This window comes from Rhagoletis zephyria, unplaced genomic scaffold (genome assembly GCF_001687245.7).
Source record: "Rhagoletis zephyria isolate East Lansing unplaced genomic scaffold, Rhagoletis_zephyria_1.1 Rzeph_scaffold_00344, whole genome shotgun sequence".
Taxonomy (NCBI): Eukaryota; Metazoa; Arthropoda; class Insecta; order Diptera; family Tephritidae; genus Rhagoletis; species Rhagoletis zephyria.
The window spans coordinates 189,753-210,509 of NW_016157428.1; the positions used below are offsets into that span (position 1 = coordinate 189,753).

General features: G+C 36.8%; 1 protein-coding gene across 12 annotated transcripts in view; it reads left to right on the plus strand.

The window, feature by feature from the left end:
* aru (arouser) overlaps positions 1–20,757 on the plus strand; it is a 119,217-nt gene that overhangs the window by 53,610 nt on the left and 44,850 nt on the right. For all 12 annotated transcript variants that reach the window (XM_017610812.1, XM_017610810.1, XM_017610816.1 and 9 more), the window contains 3 exons: positions 4,294–4,664; positions 4,749–4,892; positions 4,957–6,492. In XM_017610812.1, coding sequence (XP_017466301.1) covers positions 4,335–4,664; positions 4,749–4,892; positions 4,957–6,492 — 2,010 coding nt within the window. In that variant the 5' untranslated portion in view covers positions 4,294–4,334. The remainder of the gene's footprint in view (positions 1–4,293; positions 4,665–4,748; positions 4,893–4,956; positions 6,493–20,757) is intronic.

A 20,757-nucleotide genomic window follows, 5' to 3' on the forward strand; every position in this document is an offset into this window, starting at 1 on the left:
GACGGACGGACGGACGGACAGACAGTCACCGCTTAATCGATTTCTCTTTTCATTCTGATCATTTATGTATACATTTGTCTATATCTATCTCGATTCGTTTTGCCTGTTACAAACAACCGTTATGTGAACAAAGTTATAATACCCTTGTGCACAAGTGCGCTCGGGTATAAAAAGAAGAGACAAAATTGCATACACACCAGCGTCTCTTTAATCATTATAGTTATTTTGTTATGAATTTCTCTTCTTTCTTGCACAAGGTGTCAAAATTATTGTCTGTATACGTCAAATCATTGTCCGATTTACTGTCTTCAAATTAATCAAGACAATGATTGAGACAATTGAAGAAGTATGCATGTATAAGTGAAAAAGTGTGCATTTATTGCTATTGTCATGACAGTATTGTCCGGTGTAAGCCCTAAGTAAATGGTATTTAAACAACAATCCACAATTAAACTCAAGTTCCGTTTAAATATTCATTTGAAATTGGCCCTTAACGCAGCTTGGTACATTTGGCACACAGCGAACATGCGCACAAACAGTTTATTTAATTTTTTTGAAAAGTGCCACTTTTGGTTAGAAATCTATATATGTATATATAATACGCTAAAGGATTTTTGCCCAGGGCATCAGATCTGCACCGTTCGTTCGATTTTCAAAATTGAGGTGTCAAATTAAAAGGCTTGGAGCGTGTCAGACATAAATATTTCCAACTTTTCCACACAATTCACTGTCAAATTGAGAAAGAGAAATTTTATTTCCATGTGTGAACAGCCAGAAAGACCTTTTTGTCACTTTTCGGAAATCAGTTTCAGAAATGAAAGTTGCAAGGTGTGACTGCAACTCAAAGCGCACAATACGATTTCGGAAATATATTTCACTAGCAATTTGCAATTCGCCTTTCGGAAATAAAAAAATCTCTTTCGAAATACGCTTTACATGCAAGGTGTGACTGCTTTCTGAAATTTCCCAATTTGACAGCCTTTTCGAAATATATTGCATGCGAAATATATTGCCACGTCTCTCACGCTCTTTGGTCGGTAGATGTCCAATAAAGCTTCACTTTTTCAAAAAGAGTTGCCACCTTTAAGAAAATTAATTCAAACTATTAAAAATGTAAACCAATTACTACAAAATTGGTATTAATCGAAATGGGTTTGAGGAGCTTTGTTTCTTAACTTAACTATTAAAATATCTAAACAAAAGATTGTTAAGAAATCTTTAGTTTGAATGCTAAGAATATTTTTGAGGTGTTTAAAGAGGATTTCCGTTAAATTCAAATTATTTAATAAGTCAAATGAATTATTAAAATATTGCTTAATTTATGAACTATACTTAGGGGTTCCCATACGTTTAAAAAATAAAATTCAATTTAATTCAACAGTTAGTTAAAATATGTATCACAATGTCAGACGAAGGATATTTTGGAGGTTTTAGCGTGAAACTAGTTTGAAGAGGGTGGCCAATTGTTCGAGAAGTCGAATTTTATTACACAAGTTATTTGAAATATGAAAATACAGGTGTCAAGCGAAAGAGTGTTAAAAAACCTTTAGTTTAAACATTAAGAATGTTTGAAGAGGTTGCCACGTCTAAAAAGTTAGATGGGTTATTAAGAGATTAAGTATCAATCGAAAGGGGGTTGAAAAGGCTTTATTTCTTGAATATAATAATAAGGGTTGCCATCTGTTTAAAAATGTAACACCTACGTTGAGTAAGGTAATTTAAATATGTATCACAATTTGGCTGTCAGACGAAAGAAATTGAAGAAGGTTTGGTTACCACCTGTTTGAAATTTCGAACACATCGAACACATGTTTTCGTTGCTAAAACTGGTTTTCGACCTAAAACTTGTGTTTTCGTCCATGTAAAATCTGTCAAACGAAAACCAGTTTTCGCTGAAAACTACTTGAAAACTCACGTTCCACTCATTCAATCGGTGTCTGCACTAGTTTTTTCTCGATTATTCATCGAAGTGGAAGTCATATTTTATCATCTTTAATATACCACTTCGGATTTATTGCTAGTTGACTGGCCAAATGAAAATAAGAATAAAAGAACAAGATTGCTAATGAGAAGAAACTTTAAGAAAAGTATTTTTTTATAGCCAAACTGCAAACAAAGGATGTAAGAAATGTCAACGAAAACACTAGCAGCCGGTGTGAACAGCCTTCAGCCCACAATCCCAAAACTCGTTTTCAAAGTGTTTACGTTGTCGGTCAGAACATGGTTTAACATCATCCACTGCATCTTAAGTGTACTCGGTGACAATGGCCCATAGTTATAGACAACTTAGAGGCAGGTTTTAACATTTAAAACTGTATATTAAGATAAACACTCTTTCAACACTGTCATAGTCAACGTAAAAACCTTTTCACTTTAAATCGGCGTTTTAAATTTAAAATGATGTTGACGAGGTTTTAAAATCTTAAAAGCGTACTCTAAGTAGACGTTTTCCTGTCAAAATTTGCGGAGAAAATACAAAAGTGGTCTTAATTTGAAGAATATGCTTCCCAATCAAAGGATATTTCGAGATTTTGCGATTTTGGATGATACAATCGCAACCAGAAATAGGAAAACATACAAGGACCGCTAGCAGGTCTTTTCAGCAGCAGTCCAATTAACGAATTCACAAATTCTTTTCACTTCCTATAAAAATTAAATTATTTACGTTATTTTGTTTTACAAAAATTTGTTATTTACTTACAGTTTTCTGCGCCATTTTCAAAATTATTTATAAAAGTCAGTTGACACAGGGTGAAATTGCTAAAATAACAAAGTTTTCCTAATGCCGATTGGTTACTTTTTTCATTTTATATTAATGGGCCTATTTTGTGTCCATCTAACAAAAACCTGCCCCTAAAATGTCTATAACTGACTAAAACTTAAAGCCTGCTCTAAACTTAAAGATTAATTTTAACTAGAAGAGGTTTTAACTTTCGACTATAACTACGGGCTGATATTTCTGCAACGTAATTGAGAACCAATAGCTTTAGGTCCATTCCTTATCTTTTCGGACTAAAATCTGAAAAGAGTCAAAATGCAAGAGCGTAAGCAAAATCCAAAGAATGGCAACAACAAAACTAACGTCAAATAAGAATAGAAATGTATGTACAAAACACATTCACACAAGCACAAGCACAATAAACATTTACTATATCAATGAACGGAGGAACGCTTTTTGGACTAAATCTGACTACTTCGGACTTTTTCTGACTATTTCTGGGAGATAAGGAACGCAACTTTTATATGTATGTATGTTGTCAACAACCTTTCTACAACGATACAACGATAAAGAAAAAATTGCCATTATTTCAAGTGTGTGTCCAAGGAATTTTGACATCTGAGCCTGTTGCCTTACTCTCTCCTCAAGAAATAATGGAACGGGCATATATTTCTGTTACAAACCTGGGTTGCCTTGTGCTCTTTTTGCACAAAAAACTTTAGAAAACCGTAGTAAAAAGCGTAGCAAATTTCTTAAGAACTGCGTACTGCCTTAAGAAAATTTGACTCAAGAAAATTTTCTAGCCATTTTTGGTACGTCATTTCATATGGAGTTTTTGCTTTTCTTGAGAGCTGCATACTGGCCTTTACCCCAACTACTGCCGGCGTGGGTTTAGTGGACTTTGTTACGGGACTGTTCTTTGTATGCGATTGCGGTTGTGTGCGCTGATGAGGGTAGCAAGCTATCGAAGCCACCTCTATTAGGATATTAACTGTCGGAATTCATAGTCATGTGGACCTAAGTATCTAACAGCAGCTTGGCCTCCAATATTCATTTTGTAAATGCGTCGCCAAAAATTCGTAAGGCCCCTTGAAGCTAATAAGTGAGAAATCTCATAGATGTAATTGTGAACTCTTGGGCATAGGTCATAAATTCCATAGACCGACGTCAAATCATTTGGTTTTTGGATATTTTCGCATATACAAATTTAAAAAAGTAGGGTAGGGACACAACACTGTAGGGACCATGTCTAATGGTTGAGGTTTTTACATTTGATCTGTAAATATTACTGACAGATGTTAAAAACAAGAAAATCTCCCATGGTTCCACTTTCAGTGTAAAAAGGATGCTTCGATAAGTGGCACCTACGATCAAAGCGGCGAGCTATTTGAGTGAAATACGGGGGTGGAAAAACGGCAATTGCGTTCAGTACTCTAAAAAGTAGAGTTATCGAATGACTAACACTCCCAGATATCTAGATGTTAGGAATAATGACATTTTATGCCTGAATTTCCCTCATATGCCGAATAGCTTTTATGCTTTCAAGATTTTGTAAATTTTCATTTTCTCTTCAGCGAGAGTAACTTGAATCTTGCGTTAATGAGATCCTTCCAACATGGCGTATCACAACTCAAACGGAGGCAATAATGCGGTTGGTGGTAGTCTATGCGGCATTGCCGGTGAAGTAGGTTCCAATGAATATTCCGACGACGAACGTGACTCCCGAAGTGGTGAAGAGCGCGCCAATAGTGACGCTCATGACAAGCCTATATATCTCCTCGAACATTTAGCCACCTTCACGGTGAATAAGGAGTCCGGAATCATTTACCCAGCTGATGGCATGCGGCGACTACTACAGTTGGAAAAAACTACTGGCATTTGGTCACAGAAAATGCAATTATGCTTGGACTACCAATGGGTGCTTATAATGGACTATGAAACTGGGGTAAATAACATTGACTCTAAAATATGTCTCTCCAATTCTTTAACTGTGCACTGATTGATTTTTCTCTTCTCATCTAATTTTTAGAATATAATTGAACGGTTTCCAGCGGCTCTTATACAGGAACCTACAGCATTTACATCCACAGATGCCATGGAATTATACAACAATATTTTAGTATTCATCGTCACCGGTGGGAGTGGTTCCCGTTCAGAAATGCATATATTCCAGGTCAGTATTTTGGAAATGCATTAGGTAATTTTTTAAACTGTATTAATTTTAAAACTGCATGTAGTCACAAAACGTATCCGCTGTGCATTTGGTTGAAGATTTGAAAACTCTGAGAAGTGGGAAAATGGTAACACAACAGCGAGAGGACATACTGCAACAGCACCATCAGCTAGGCCAAAAAGGCGGCAGTGGAACTCCAACCAGTGGTATGCCTAAGCCATTACCCGCTTCTTCGATCCGCGAGCAGCAGGTGCAGCAACTCCATAACCACCACAGCGGCGGTATAATTACGCCATCACGCAACAGCATAGATCAATATGGCTTACATGTTCGCAACCCAATGACAGAAACAAGTGGAGGGGGCGGTGGCGGGAATGGCGAAACTGATTCGGAACAGGGGGCGTTGAACGACGAAACCAGCTCGACGTCCAGTGATAAATATGAGCGTGATGTAACCGTTTTGAACCATTGCTTTGATGATATTGAAAAGTTCATAGCACGCCTGCAGCATGCGGCTGCAGCTTCCCGTGAGCTTGAGCGTCGGCGACGTAACCGCAAAACAAAGAAAAAAGATCCGGGCGAGGGGCTGCTAACACTCCGTACTCGACCACCTCACGAAAAAGAATTTATCGATATATTCGCCAAATTCAAGCTGTCGTTTAACTTGCTGGCCAAGTTGAAAGCACACATTCATGATCCGAATGCACCCGAGCTAGTTCATTTCTTATTCACACCATTGGCACTTATCGTGGAAGCGTCAAGTGATACTTATTATGAGTCCCAGTTGCCAACACGCGTAGTTAATCCTCTGCTTACACGTGAAGCCATAAATCTCTTAATTAACTGTGTCACGAGCAAAGAAACCGAGCTATGGCGTTCCCTTGGCGACGCCTGGATAATACCACGAGACCAGTGGAAAAACGACGTCGGCTCATACCATCCGGTATTCATGGATGGATGGTCTCCAGATTTTTTGGTTATCGACGAATTGGAAACACCTAGTACGCCAACAAACATCAGTAAGCGTCGACTGGAATCCCAAGCGAATTTGCATGCTCCTCATGGCGGGCATAGTGGTGTGAATGGACGCTTGGAAGGTGTCAGTAACAATTTGAGCGGCGCATCGTTACATATCGCACAGCCCGATGAGTACGAAACAAATGCACCTAGTGAGAAATATGCTGGCAATTACGAGCGTGGTGGCGATCGGCTGGCTGCAGCCTGCGGTATAGGCAGTGCTGCCGAGGGTGTGCCCGGGGATTTCAGCACCCGTAGCGAAATTTCAGTTGATTCGATTGAGCGAAACGTCCCAGGCCCACACGGTTTACCAGTGAACAATAATAACGCCCCAGGCATTCAAGAAATCGCAATCGGTATGCAACAATTGCACACAAGGGACAGCAGAAGCAACGTAGGCGTTCGCAATATGAACGTAGTTTCCGAACTTTCTGGTCGAGAAAACAATACCAATGATGAGCAAATGCTCGAGGCCTGGCTAGAGGATTTGCAAGCAGCTGGTGCGAAAATTGTCCTAGTCACATATCCACGTACAGCTAACAACGATAAAGAACTTAGTGTCGTTCGTGGTGAATACTTGGAGGTGAGTATAGGGTTTTTTAAAAAAAGACTCGCTGCTATTCGTCTGTGCTAATAAATACGTATGTTTGTACGTGTGTGTCGAATTGGAAGAGTAGCTTATTAAAATGTTTGTCTAGAATAGTGGATCTTAACCTTTTAATGACGTAGGACTTTTTGACCAAATTTCTGTCTTTTGGCAGACCACAAGTTATTTGGATATATAGTAAGTGTAAATGAATAAAGGCTCGTTCTATCTATAAATAAAACACGCATAAAAATATTCGAAGATATCCGTGTTTTACCAATTTTATGAAATTTTTACATTACAATGATAATAATATATCATAATTTGAGGGCGATTTTTGTTACTACATACTTTTTATTAACTTAGGAATCCTTGATTCAGTACTACTCAAAGCCAAACGTATGTCGGCAGTGGCATCTAACCTCCTTCGGTGCTTATTTCTAATTATCAGATAGGATATCGATGAAAACATAGTAAGGTAACATAATGCAACACTCTAAAAAATCTTTTTAAAAATGCGACTATAAATCGAGTATATTTTTGTTTATTTTTTAAATTTTTTGGTAAATTTAGACGATGAATACGTATTTTTCTCGTTTACACATTTTTGTGTGTAAAAATCTTTTTTGTAAGCGTCTTTACACAATTCTATGGGTGAAATCAAACAGCAGATGTGTATTTTGTAGCTTGTACACACTTTCGTAGTAAATTTACGCACACCACAGCAGCTATATTACACTCTAAGAAATCCGAAATTTAATCAAACTATTCGGTGAATAATCGAGCATGTAATTCCGCGAATAATAAGGTAGGAAATCAGTAACCTACCTTTTAGCTAAATTTACACAATTTTTTTTTTAAGGGAATTTTTCGAATCACTGGAAAAGAAATAGCCTCTTTGGGCTCAGAAAGCTTAAAGAATAATTCCTACTTCGCATGCATTTTTCAAGTTGATACCGTATTGCATTTCAATCGCTTCTACTGGAATTTCATCAGGCACCTCAGAAATACTGACAATAAAAAGATTGCAGATCAGTTTCGGTGTACCTTTATCCTTACAGGAATATAATGTTCCCTTGAATTTCTCCTTTAAACTCAGCTTACTGTCCACCAGTCATTTTTTCCAGCGTATCGAATGCAGACGATTTTTCCCCTAACGACTTTGTTGATCCATAGCACAATTTTAGAGATAAATAGACTGATTTTAGATTCGTAAGCAAATATATTGTTCATGCCCTGCTACGAATACTTCAAGCTTCCCGATCCTTGCGGTTGAAGATTCTAGATAAGGGAAGCCAACTCGTGGGGAATTCCCCGATTTGCGGGGAATTTCAGTTTACGTGGGGAATAAGGGAATGGACCGTCTTTGTGGGGAATTTCAGCTCGCTCAATTCTAGTATAATAAAGTTACAAATGGCTAAAAATTACCGTTGATTTTTTAGAATTTTCTTTGTAGCATTTGCTTTCATATAGCGAATAAACATAATTTATTTTTATATGGAAGAAACCCGCAACAACTTCGGAAAAAATCCTAAAAAGAAAATGTTTAGCCATTTGAAACTTGCTGTTTATTATTCTAGAATTGAGTGGGCTACAAAACTGCATACTTAAAATATTTCTAGAAAATCCAATTAAAAAGCTCGAAATTTGTACGAAAGTTTGTTGAATTTTTTTTTCAAATATTTCACAAAGTTTGAAACCTGGATTTATATGGTTTTTGTTAAAGAATGAACTATATTTTTATAAAAAAATAACTCAAATTAATTAACAAAAAAAATAATTGGTTCGAGTAAAATTTTTTCGCACTGCATGTATGTAAATATTACATAAATATTTTTTATTCATTATTTTTTAACTAACTTTATAAAAGTTTGGTTTAGTTTATCAATACATAGATGGATTACGTTTAAAAATAAAATAAACAGAAAGATCAATAATATATCAAAATACATATTTTTTTTTTGTAAGTAAGGAGATATCTATAGGTGGGGAATTTTACGAAATTTCGGGCAAAATTCTCAAAACTGAGTTGGCTACCCTGTTCTACATATTTAGTTGTGCAAAAAATCGACTTTATTTAGCAAAACGTATTTGAAGTTTGGACGGCCAGAACTGATCCAGCAACTCTTTGTTCTTGTCAGATACGAATATTTATGCTTCTTCTCTCAGTTCTAATCAAAAGCAGACCCCGTCCATAGGGATAAGTCGATACCATCAAGGTATTACTCAAATCAGTACTTGTACTTGTATCAAACAAGGTATCGATACCTACTCAGTATCGGAAAGTTATCGAGTACTTGTACATAGAGTACGAGTTTGCATATTTTTTCAAAGTAATTGTATTTTTTACACAAACAATATGTTTTTTTACAAGATTATTTATCCTTTAATATTTTTTCATACAAAAATTTAAGACAACAATTATTTTTGTACAGTATTTGATTTCAAAAACAATAGAATACATTTTTACAAGATTAATAGATAAAGTTTTTTTCATATAAAATATGGAGTTATTTCCCTTTTTTGTTATGTTTCCCGAAATTATCAACTTCTCCAAGTGTTTTCATGAAAGTTGGTTTCGTGGTTTTGATATAGTTGTACCTGTTTTTGAGAAAAGCCTCCCGCAAGGGACAGATGACCCAACAACCGTTATGTATAGACGGTCTTGCTTATATAGCTGTGGAAATGTATTGCGCATATCTTCCAATTCCTCTAATGGGTTACTTTTCAAAGAAGATGCTGAAGCATAATAAGTTTTGCGCTTCCGATACAAGTACTTTTTTTCGATACCTACTTGGGTCGGAGTAAAAAGTATCAAGTACAAAAATACTTGGTAAATTGAGAAAAGGATCGAGTATGTACTTGGATTTACTTGTATAGATTTATCCCTACCCGTCCAGAAGCCTATATACTTGCAGACTGGACGATAATCGTTTTTGTATCTTGCAAACACTTATCATTGTTTATAAAATTAAAAATAACCTAATCAAACACAATACTGATATTAATTACACACAAATTCCCGTCTATAATTTTCGGAATCAACGTGACATGAGGACCAAGTGTTTTAGAACTGAAAGAAGTACTAAATCAATTAGGAACTACGGCGTTAAAACTTTCAACAAGCTGCCAGAACAAGTACGAGGCGCTAGCAATTTACAATTTAAAATACTAATTAAAGAGTTCCTGCTACAAAACCCTGTTTTCGACTTCTTTTAGTAGAATTTTCGTCAAATAGAATTATCTCCTACACTATTGTATGTAATCAGTTTTCGCATTATCGTTTCAAAAATGAAATTTTTTAATTTTTAATGTTTGAAAAATCTATGCATATTTCCAGACATGCATGTAACGGGTGATTTTTTTGAGGTTAGGATTTTCATGCATTAGTATTTGACAGATCACGTGGGATTTCAGACATGGTGTCAAAGAGAAAGATGCTCAGTATGCTTTGACATTTCATCATGANAATCATTTGGATTAACAGTCAAGCACTGAATTAATAGCAGTGTTGGGCGTTATTCAATTAAAGTTTTAATCATCTTGTTAATTGAATAAAAAAAGTAATTGCAATTGAAATTAAACTTTTAGTTGCGTACAGCAATTAAATTAATTACAATTAATTACTTTTTTGATAACAATTAACCTAATTATAAATAAAACAACAAATACAGCACAGGCCTGGGATGTGGATGGCTATCATATCCACGTATGGTAGGCATTTGTAATCATTAATTTTTAGTAAAACTCACACCACAGTTGACAATAAATTAATTGTTTATTGTCTGTACAATTAAAATTTGCCCAACACTGATTAATAGTAAAAGGGACGGCGAGTATAATATTCAATGCATTCTGATAGACTGTTTGTAGGGTAATTGAATTAAAGTGAAAGTACATACCATCCATTGCGTCGCCGTCACGGTCACCGTCACCATCACCGTCAACGGTGCTTATGCGCCAAGTTACACACTATCCGTTTGACGTTGTGTCCGAAATATCATAAACTCGCTGCTAATCTTTGCAAAATTTGCGTTTTACTTTTGCACTTCTTCTATTAGGTATTCCTCCATCATTTTTAAAATTTCGGTTTTCCATAAATCAAAAAACTTTCACAAACTGGAAAAATTTACGTTCAAACATGTAAACAAAACACAGAATAGTTGTCACTTGACGCAAATGCATAAGCAAAGTTGAAAGTTGAGCTAGTTTGTGCGCCACCGGCTCCATCAACTTTGTACATGTAACTTACTTCATACAAATAAATCTTTTAAATTTTTTTGACAACTGCCGGTGACGATGACTGCGACGCAATGCACGTTGTGTACTTTCACTTTTAATAGCGATAAGTATGATGCTCATATTTCAATACGTGCTTTCAGGCATAATATAATAAACAAAGTGAAATCAATATTTGACGTACGCTTATTTGAAAATTTAAATGTAAACAATTCGTATATTTGTTTACATTAACCCTCTTTCGAACCGACTTCTGAGATAGGGCGTTCTTCAACCAAATTCTGTGATAGGGTGTTTTTCAATATTTTCAATATTTTTTTTTTCAGAATTTATGCGAGTTGCACTAGAAATTTCCTGATTTTCTCGATTTTAGCAAATAAATTAGTCATTAAACCATATTTTGTTTTTGTGAATAACTATTCACTGATATTTTCACATATAAATAGTATTGACGAAGGTATATAAACCGCACTTGGCAGTGCAGCTGCTTTGTCTCGGAAACAATATGCCAGTACGCAGAATGTCCCCATCTCAAAAGATTTCCCCATATATGTATATAAATGCACATTAAGATTAATGATTCTTTCTCAAATTAATTACTGCAAATCAGGACAATCTATTATTACTAAAATGGCGAAAGTATAAATTTTATGCGATACTTCACATCTGTTTGGCGCACTGGGGTTGTAGTTATTGGACGTTATTTTCACGATATGCCTTTGCACTAGTGCATTTGAGAACATACCCACACTTTGATCATTACCTCTCATCTGATAAAATAGCAGTTAACATCTTTGATGGTACTGAATCTGGATCGAGGCGTCTTCTCTTGGCATTAATACTTGCATAAATGATATCGTTCGGTTTGAAGTGCAGAGCGCAAACTTTCGATGATCCAGTTAGTTTAACACTACACGCATTCATCCCTTCCTTGCGTAACATCTGTTGGCACATGAAACATACCTGGCATTTTAAACGATTTTTTTTTTGTTCTTTCTAAACACAATTATTTTTTGATTTGAAATCAATTTTTTTTTTTTTTTTGAAATTAATTTATAATGTTGCTAGTTTCAAATGGGTTAACGCAATGACAAAACTGTTCTCATATAAGCGTATAAAAAATAAATATGTCATATATTGATTTCACTTTGCTTATTACACTATGCTTTCAGGCTAAATGGTTTGAAAGGTGTTGTAATCAGTGTTGCCCTAAATTTTTTAGCTGATAACTAAATTCTTCGACAAAAATAGCTGTATAAATGTATATTTTTTCAAAAACAGTTAAATAAACTTTTATTTAAAAAGAGGTAACATCACCATTTGCTTGTGTTTAGTGATTATAATATTACTAGCTGACCCGGCGAACTTCGTCCCGCCCAAAATTTTTATATATTTTATTGAAACTTTTTGGTCCAAGATTTTCACCAACAATTCACGTTTACAATTTTCATAGGCACATTCGTCTGCTAAGATTATGGTTTGGTGGTCATTTGCCGCTTTAAATAACCTAAGGAAAGTGTTATATCCGTGAAGAAGTTCTTGAAATTCTCCAGTTGTGCGGCATTTTATAGCACGGTTATTCGCAAAGCGAAATACATTTTTTCCTCTTCACTCCCTGGCGGCAGCAACCCGGTTCTATAGTGAATGTCCTAGAAGCTTTATAGTATAGTTGGTGCATTAAAAAATACATTCAAAGATAGCTAAAGGTCGGTACGTTAGTAGGCCTCACACCCCCTTTTCAAATAGCCCAAATTTTCTCCATGAGTATGGGCTTGATTTCAACTACATACATATCTCCACATGAATTTCCAGTACTGTACCATGCATACTTTCAGAGATATTCAGTATAAAAATTCGATTTATATGGGAGGTGCCACGCCCCCCTTTTCCAATAGTTCCAATTTTTCTCCAATAATATGCGATTTATTTCGTACATCTCCATACAAAGTTCCAGAACTCTACCAAAACATTTCCAAAGATATGCAATATGAAAAATTCGGTTTGTATGGGAGATGCCACACCCCTTTTTACAATAGCTTAAATTTTTCTCCAAGGGTATGCGATTGATTTCGTATATCTCCATACCAAGTTCCAGAACTCTACCAAAACATTTCCAAAGATATGCAATATGAAAAATTCGGTTTGTATGGGAGATGCCACACCCCTTTTTACAATAGCTTAAATTTTTCTCCAAGGGTATGCGATTGATTTCGTATATCTCCATACCAAGTTCCAGAACTCTACCAAAACATTTCCAAAGATATGCAATATGAAAAATTCGGTTTGTATGGGAGATGCCACACCCCTTTTTACAATAGCTTAAATTTTTCTCCAAGGGTATGCGATTGATTTCGTATATCTCCATACCAAGTTCCAGAACTCTACCATGCACACTTTCCTTTACATATAGATTTTTTTTAAGCCTAAAATCATCCTTGGGACACGTGCGGCAGGTGGCAGTTTCAAAAAAATCGGTTCAGCCGCTCTCGAGCCTTGCGAAAACTAAAAAACGGCTTTAAAAATATATATCAGTTGAGATTTATTATATATTATAATTATATTTTGACAGTATCCGTTGTTTCTGATTGGCGCAAAAAAATCTTCGCCCCTTGATATGGTCGTTGCTCAAAGCTATTTATATTCGAAATTGCATGAAAATTGGAAAACAGGAATCTATAAGCTTATCCAGGCAAAAAGCTACCTACGTACCGAATTTTAAGCAAATCGGACCGTAAATACGATTTTTGCGAATAGATCGGTCCCTGGTCCACTTCTCGGAAAAAAACGGATCATATATGCTAATATATGCTAAAAAGCTACTTACGTACCAAATTTTAAGCAAATCGGACCATAATTACATTTTTTCGAATAGACCGGTCCCTGGTCCACCTACCCGAAAAAAGTAAATTTTTTTTAGCCTAAAACATGGTGGTTACCGAAAGCTATTTATATACAAAATTTCATGAAAATCGGACCAGCCGTTCGCGAGATTATCTGTTACAAAAAAAAGGGACTTCTCTTTATATAATTAGTATAGATAACGAAATAAACGTCGCATTTCATTACAACGGCATTAAAATATTTACATACTTCGATTTCCATTACAAGGTGGGTGTTGGCTTCATTACTCTCTCTTTGCTTTAAGCTATTTTTGCTTACATCATGTACTGCTCAATCAGTAATAAATGAATTGTCAAAGGGAACGGTGGTTTAACTCGATTTAATCTAAGAATAAACGCAACAAAAAGCTAGTCTTTCGTACCGGATTGCTTAAAATAACAACAAATAAACAAAAAATCGTGACAGAATACATCAATCAGCAAGGAAGTTTACATTTATTTATTGATTGATTTTTTCGAAAAAACAGTGATAACTACAACAACACTGAACAGTTAAGCGCCTTTGACATTGTTCGAACTTTGGAAAGTGTCAAGGCTGCTACAAGCATTGTGCATGCATATACACCTTTATGCACATACATAAAGAAAGAAATCATAAGTGCTCATTTACACAAGGCAATTTTTGTTGCGGCAACTCGAAGTTTATAGGAGAGAGCGCGACGAGGAAAGGAGAGGGGCACCGAGATGCCCGTGCTCGCCACTGATTACAACCACATTTTGTTCGATGCAGCATCCTCTACAACCAAAAAGTAGTCTCAAAATGCAACGTGGAAAGCAGTTCTCCTCGCAACAGCAATGGTAAGCGTCAAAGATTATTCCGGCCGCTGGGAAACCGCACGCGTATTATTTGACACTGGTTCTCACGCTTCATTTCTCGCCGAATCTTGCACTCAACGTTTACATTTGCGAAAAAGGTCTTCGTCGGTCATCGTTACAGGAATCGGTTCTGCTAACGGTCGGCGAGCTAAAAGTGAAGTAAAGGTGAAGGCTAAGTTTAGCATCTAAGTCTTCACTAGACACGAATAAAGGTGCGCCATTGTTTTGACGGCGAAAAAGGACGCACTGACGAAAAAAGACGCGTAAACCTAGTTGAAGGCGAAGAAAGACGCGTAATAATAGATGTCTACCTAGCCAAGGACTGGCACTTCAGCATTATTCCTCAAAAACTTTTTGGGGAATGTACATACTATTACACCCGCAAACATAATTGACCGCGAAAATAAGTTATTGCGTCTTTCTTCCCCGTGGACTAGGTTTTGCTGCCTTTCGTCGCTGAAGTTTTTTTATGCGTCTTTTCTCGCGGTAATCTTTTGAGCCCGCGCATCTATTCGTGTCTAGTGGCGAAATGCTCTAATTCTTGGTAAAATTTCAAACGACCTGCCAACCAGCAATGTTCCTGTTGTTAATTGGCCACACTTAAATGATCTGTCGCTGGCTGATTCGCAATTTATGAATTCACGCTCCATAAATATCCTCATTGGTGTAGATGAAATGGTAAAATTCATCATACCGGAAATTCGTAAGGGTCCTCTAGGTGCGCCTATGCCACAGTTTTTGGCTGGACACTATTCGGACAGGTGGATACATCTCCACCCGCTCTTCGGAATATGCTAACCTACGCTATTCAAATTGTGGGAGTTAGAAGAAGCTCCTAGAAAAAAAGTTCCTAATGACGGAAGAGAAACATTGCGAAGATCACTTCGACTTTAACCTACGTCGTGCATCAGACGGCCGTTTTATAGTAAAACTCCCATTAAAATCAGACATAAGTTCTACCCAGAATGGCTGCGGACGACGGTAAAGCGGTCGACGGTTAACCGCTGTCAAATTTAAAACTCACAGAGGCATATGGAATGGCTCATAATTGCGGCGGCAGCGGGTTTACCGCCGAAGTTTTTCGGTTGATTTTAATTTATTTCTATTTTTACCGCCCAGCGGGGAAGGCACAATGTTGATTGAGTGTTGGTTGTAGTAATTTTTATTATATTGGCAAGTTTTTATTTCCAGAAAATTTAAACACATGGACGTACCGAAACAATATTTAATTTTAATGATAATTTTGAAATCAAAATGACAACTGTCGTGCGCCGCAATTGTGTTTACTCTGACGGATTTCACTGCGGCTAGTTTACAGCTGTGCACTTACCGACGACCGCTCTACCGTCATACGCTCTAATTCTGGGTAGAGCTATACCGTTAGTATCACGTATCCTTGCTGTTTGTAGTCTGTTACGTATGGTAAGGAAGTTCGCGTAAAATCCGGAGTTGAGACAACAATATAATCGTTTTATGGCTGAATTGGTGAAGATGAAACAATGGAGCAAGTTCCAGATTCCGTTTGCTCTCAAAATTTCTATTATATGCCACATCACTCCATTGTTAAGAAATCCAGTGTTACAATAAAATTAAGAGTAGTGTTTAATGCATCCGCGAAAACAGCAACAGGCTACTCTTTAAACGACGCCTTGATGGTTGGGCCTCAGTTACAACCTACACTGTTTTCAATCTTAATAAGGTTCAGAACGCATCGGTACGCTCCTAACGTAGATGTGGCGAAATTTTTTATACAAGTATACGTTTCAAGGGATCAAACTGATCTACAACGTATTGTGTGCCGTTTAGACCCATCACTTCCTATTAATGATTATCGCATGTTAAGGGTCACGTACGGTGTAGCTGCAGCATCACATCTAGCTGTAAAGGCCCTTCAAAAGACCGCAAAGGATGCTGTAGGACGTTATGACAAAGCTGCGTCTGTCATCCTTCGAGATTTCTATAGAGATGACTTGCTCACAGGTTCCTCTAACATAGAAGAACTTCAACTTATACAAAGCGACGTATCTACCGTGCTTGGTAGTGGTGGCTTCGAGTTAAGGCAGTGGGCTTCTAATTGCCCAGAAATAACAGCACCCATACCAAACGCGTCAAAGGAAATTTCGCACTATATCGCCGAACTCAAGGAAGTGATTGCCCTTGGACTAATTTGGAACACAGAAAGAGATTATTTAACGTTTGCAGTAAATCTAAACGAGCCAGCACCGTTTCTTTCCAAAAGAGCATATTTATCCGATTCAAGTGTTATATTCGATCCGCTAGGACTTCTATTGCCTTGCCCAATAAAGTCAAAAATTTGGTTTCAGGACTTGTCGAGATCTAACGTCGATTGGGATGATCCAGTTCCGATGCGTATAGCCCGGAAATGGTGTCATCATCGAGAACAGTTAAAGTTGTTTTCAGACTTAAAGCTTAAAAGGTGGACTGGTATTGGTGCAAAGGGAGCATACACGGAATTGCATCTATCTGCGGACGCGTCAGAGCGGGCATACGCCGCTGTTATCTATGCTTGCACTATATAGCCGTGGGGAGAAATAACTGTCGCCTTGGTTAGTTTTCAGACCAATGTAGCACCGCTGAAAGTTAAAACACTTCCTCGTGTTGAGCTTTGCGCTGCAAATCTCGCAGCTAAACCGGCAAAAACAATTATGGACAGCTTGCCTAACCAAACTTATCCGATGTTCGGGTAGTCTGATTCCACCATCATCTTGGTGCGTCTGCAAGCTCACCCGAGTCGATGGTTTACGTTCATTGCAAATCGAGTCGCAGACACTCAAGAAATTTTACCGGCCGAATCGTGGAATCACATACATTCCGAAATTAACCCCGCTGACTGCGCTTCTAAAGGTTTAACTCTGCTTGAACTGTTGAAACACGGGTTATGGTGGAATGGTCCGGAATTCCTTAGCAATTCAGAGGGGTTTTGGAGGCTTAGGCTTCAAGTGGCACACAACAAACTTGGAATTTCGAGCTAGTAAACTATCCGAACACGTCGTGAGCTCGAAAGGACACTGGTCAATATTCACAAAGTTATTATCATACTCAAAGTTGAAACTAATTTTCGCTTATGCCCTGCGATTCATCAACAACTTGACAGCTGCTATAATACATAGCCATGTAATGGCAACTGGGCCCCTCTCTGATAAGGTATACGCAAAATTATTATTTTTCTAATGAAATTTCTCATTGAAGAGGTAAAAGGTTTATACCGCTTAAAAGCAGCCTTTTGCGTTAGGCATTCTCCGCGTTGGTGGGCGCTTGAAGCACGCGGTGTTCACGGCTGATGCGAAGCACCTAATTCTGTTAGCGAAAAATTCTCCGATCGCCAGGCTCCTGGTTGCCGAGATCTACATCGTTACAATGGATGGTGGGTCCCAAGTTATGCTAACAATTCTGCAATGTCGATTTTGGGTCATCTCCGCTAGAAATCTAGTACGGAGTATAATCACAAATGTGTCGCAAAATCGCTGCACAGTCTATGGGAGACTTACCACCAAATCGTGTAATTTTTGCTCGTTGCTTCTTGGGGAGCGTTGTCGACTTTTTGGGTCCTTACCTTTACAAATTTTCAAATTGAAGAGGAGCAAAATCGGTTANAAGCAACCTTTACAAATTTTCAAATGGAAGAGGAGCAAAATCGGTTAAAGGTTATATTTTTTCTTTTGCCTGTATGAGTAGCGGAGCTATGCACTTGGATCTCGTTGGCGATTTATCTTCGGCTTCGTTTATCAACCGTCATGGGTTTTGCAAAGTTAAGTGCTCCCATAACGGCACCAATTTTACTGGAGCCGAGAAAGAGTTGAGAAGCATGTTTGAACGTTGCATGGCGAGTGAAAGGGTCAGTTCGTTTTTTGCCGACTCCAGCATCTCGTGGAAATTCAATCCTCCAAGCGCCCCGCACATGGGGGGTTATTTGGAGATCAGCATAAAGCGTATATAATACCATCTAAAGCGAGTTTTAGGTGATCATTTGCTAACGTACGAAGAATTTAGTACATTGCTAACTGAAGTTGAAACCTGTGTAAATTCTCGACCGTTGTGCACCCATGCTGCAAGTCCTAGTGACTTAGAAACCCGTCACTTTATTGTGGGTGAGCCTCCTAAATCACTCCCAGAACCTGATATGCCGGAATTTAAAGAACACTTGCATCAACGTTTGCACGCTATTTCTTCAATGCGACAACATTTTTGGAGGCGCTCGCGTGACGAATATCTCGTGAATTTACAACGTCGAACGAAATGGTTCCGGACATCGCCAAACTTAGCAGAGAATGATATCGTTGATGTTTTAAATGAATCCACAACGCCAACGAAGTGTCATCCCGGAGCTGATGGTCAGGTGCGTGTACTCACCAGTGATCGGACTTCATAAAAAATTTGTGTGGTAGAATCTGGAAAAAAATGTGGTAGATTTCAAAAAAATGTGGTAGATCTCAGGTTTTGGATCAAACTTTGTACAAAAATTAAAAAACTTCTGCAAGGTTTCACCTAAATTGCAAACATTTTAATTAGAATCTAAAACAAAATTAATTTTAGTATAATAAAGTGCAAGATTGGAGTTGCTAAAAATTGCGTTGAGTTTTGGCATTTTTTTCCTTGACAGTTTCGAACATATTTTTAAAGATTTCTGCAACCGTGGCAGCACTCGAGCTTTTCTTTCTATCACATCACGATGTAGCGAACAAATGTGGCTCGTTCCAGAAAGAGCTAATTGTGATTTGCCGATTTTGACAATTCTCAAGTAGTACTTAAATTTTGTATTTCTGCATATTTTGCATGATGAATTATATAAGCATAGCAATTTAGTTATACGATTTTTTTTTGGGATATTTGAAAAAAATGTAAGTGGAGCTTATTTAAGTCGTTCAAGGCTGGCGGGATGTTGGCTTCATTATACTCTCTTTGCTTTAAACTATTTTTGCTTACATCAAATTAATGAATTGTCAAAGGGAACGGTGGTTTAACTCGTACGTATGGTTTAATGTAATCTAAGAATAAACGGAACAAAAGCTGAATTGGAAAAGTAAAGTAAATAATTATTATAACTACTAAATATTATTAAAGTTTTAGCTCAAAAACTTTAAAATTTCAAAAGCAATATCTTCTTCATTGAGTTCTTATTGTAAATCATATACATATGTATATTGATTGAATTCATTGTTTTAATAGTCATTAGGAATTATAAAGCTGGCAAAAATATGCCAGAAAAAACCTGAAGATAAGCGCTATAAGAAGCTTTGATAAATTACCAAAATATGCTCTTAAATATGCCTAATCAATGAAGTTTTATTAAATTTTTTGATTTGTTTTATTCAATAATTTGTTTTATCCAATAATAACTATTTGTTTTATTCAATATCAACTACCATACCCGGCGAACTTCGTCTCGCCCAAAATTAATTTTTTGTAGGAACATTTTGGTACCAAACTTTCACCAACTATTCACTTAAAGACTTCCGGTGGCACATTTACCTGCTCTAAATATGGTTTTGTGGTCCTTAGAAGTTCTGTGGTCGTCAGAAGGCATACCTTTCCATTGCTATTTTAAATAACCTAACGAAATCGTTGTGTCCGTGACGATATTCGTGCAATTTTCCTATGATCTGGCATTTCATAGCACAGTTAATCGCATAACGCTAATCGATTTCGATATAGTTGCCAACGAAATACATTTTAAAAACTTTTATCTCTTCATTCACTGTCTGGAACAATGATCTGGTTCGATGGTGAATTTGTATAGCATAGTTGGTAAAGCTGCAAAACTATCGATAGTTACACCATTCGATAGTTTCGATAGTTTAGGGAACTCTATGAATAGTATCGTTTATCGCTAGTATCGTTTAAATTTACTTGGTAGGTTCCAGTTCTTGAGATTGATTGAAGTGGTGTACATTTTTGAACTTGTGCGTTGAAACAGACAACAAATTTAACTATGGTAATGTGCGGTTTCTAATACATTTAAAAATAGAAAAACGTGAGATATATATAGATTTCTTTTTTCCGCCGGGATTACAAAATTTATTATATTTTAAGACGTCCACCAAAATATTTCGGAAAAATATTAAGATTTAAGTGAGCTGGACCGATTTGAAAATACCTCCAAAAATGGAGTTTTTTATGAATAAAAATAGTTTCTTAAAGAACTCTTTGAAAAAAGTCCCCTCGTATGACAGAACAGATTAGGCTTAAAAAATCTGCATACAAATGTTTAAAAATCTTTTCAACGGAATCGTAATAATGAGATTTTTGATGCTGTTTTTTTACTTTTTTCAAAGATTGATTTACGAAA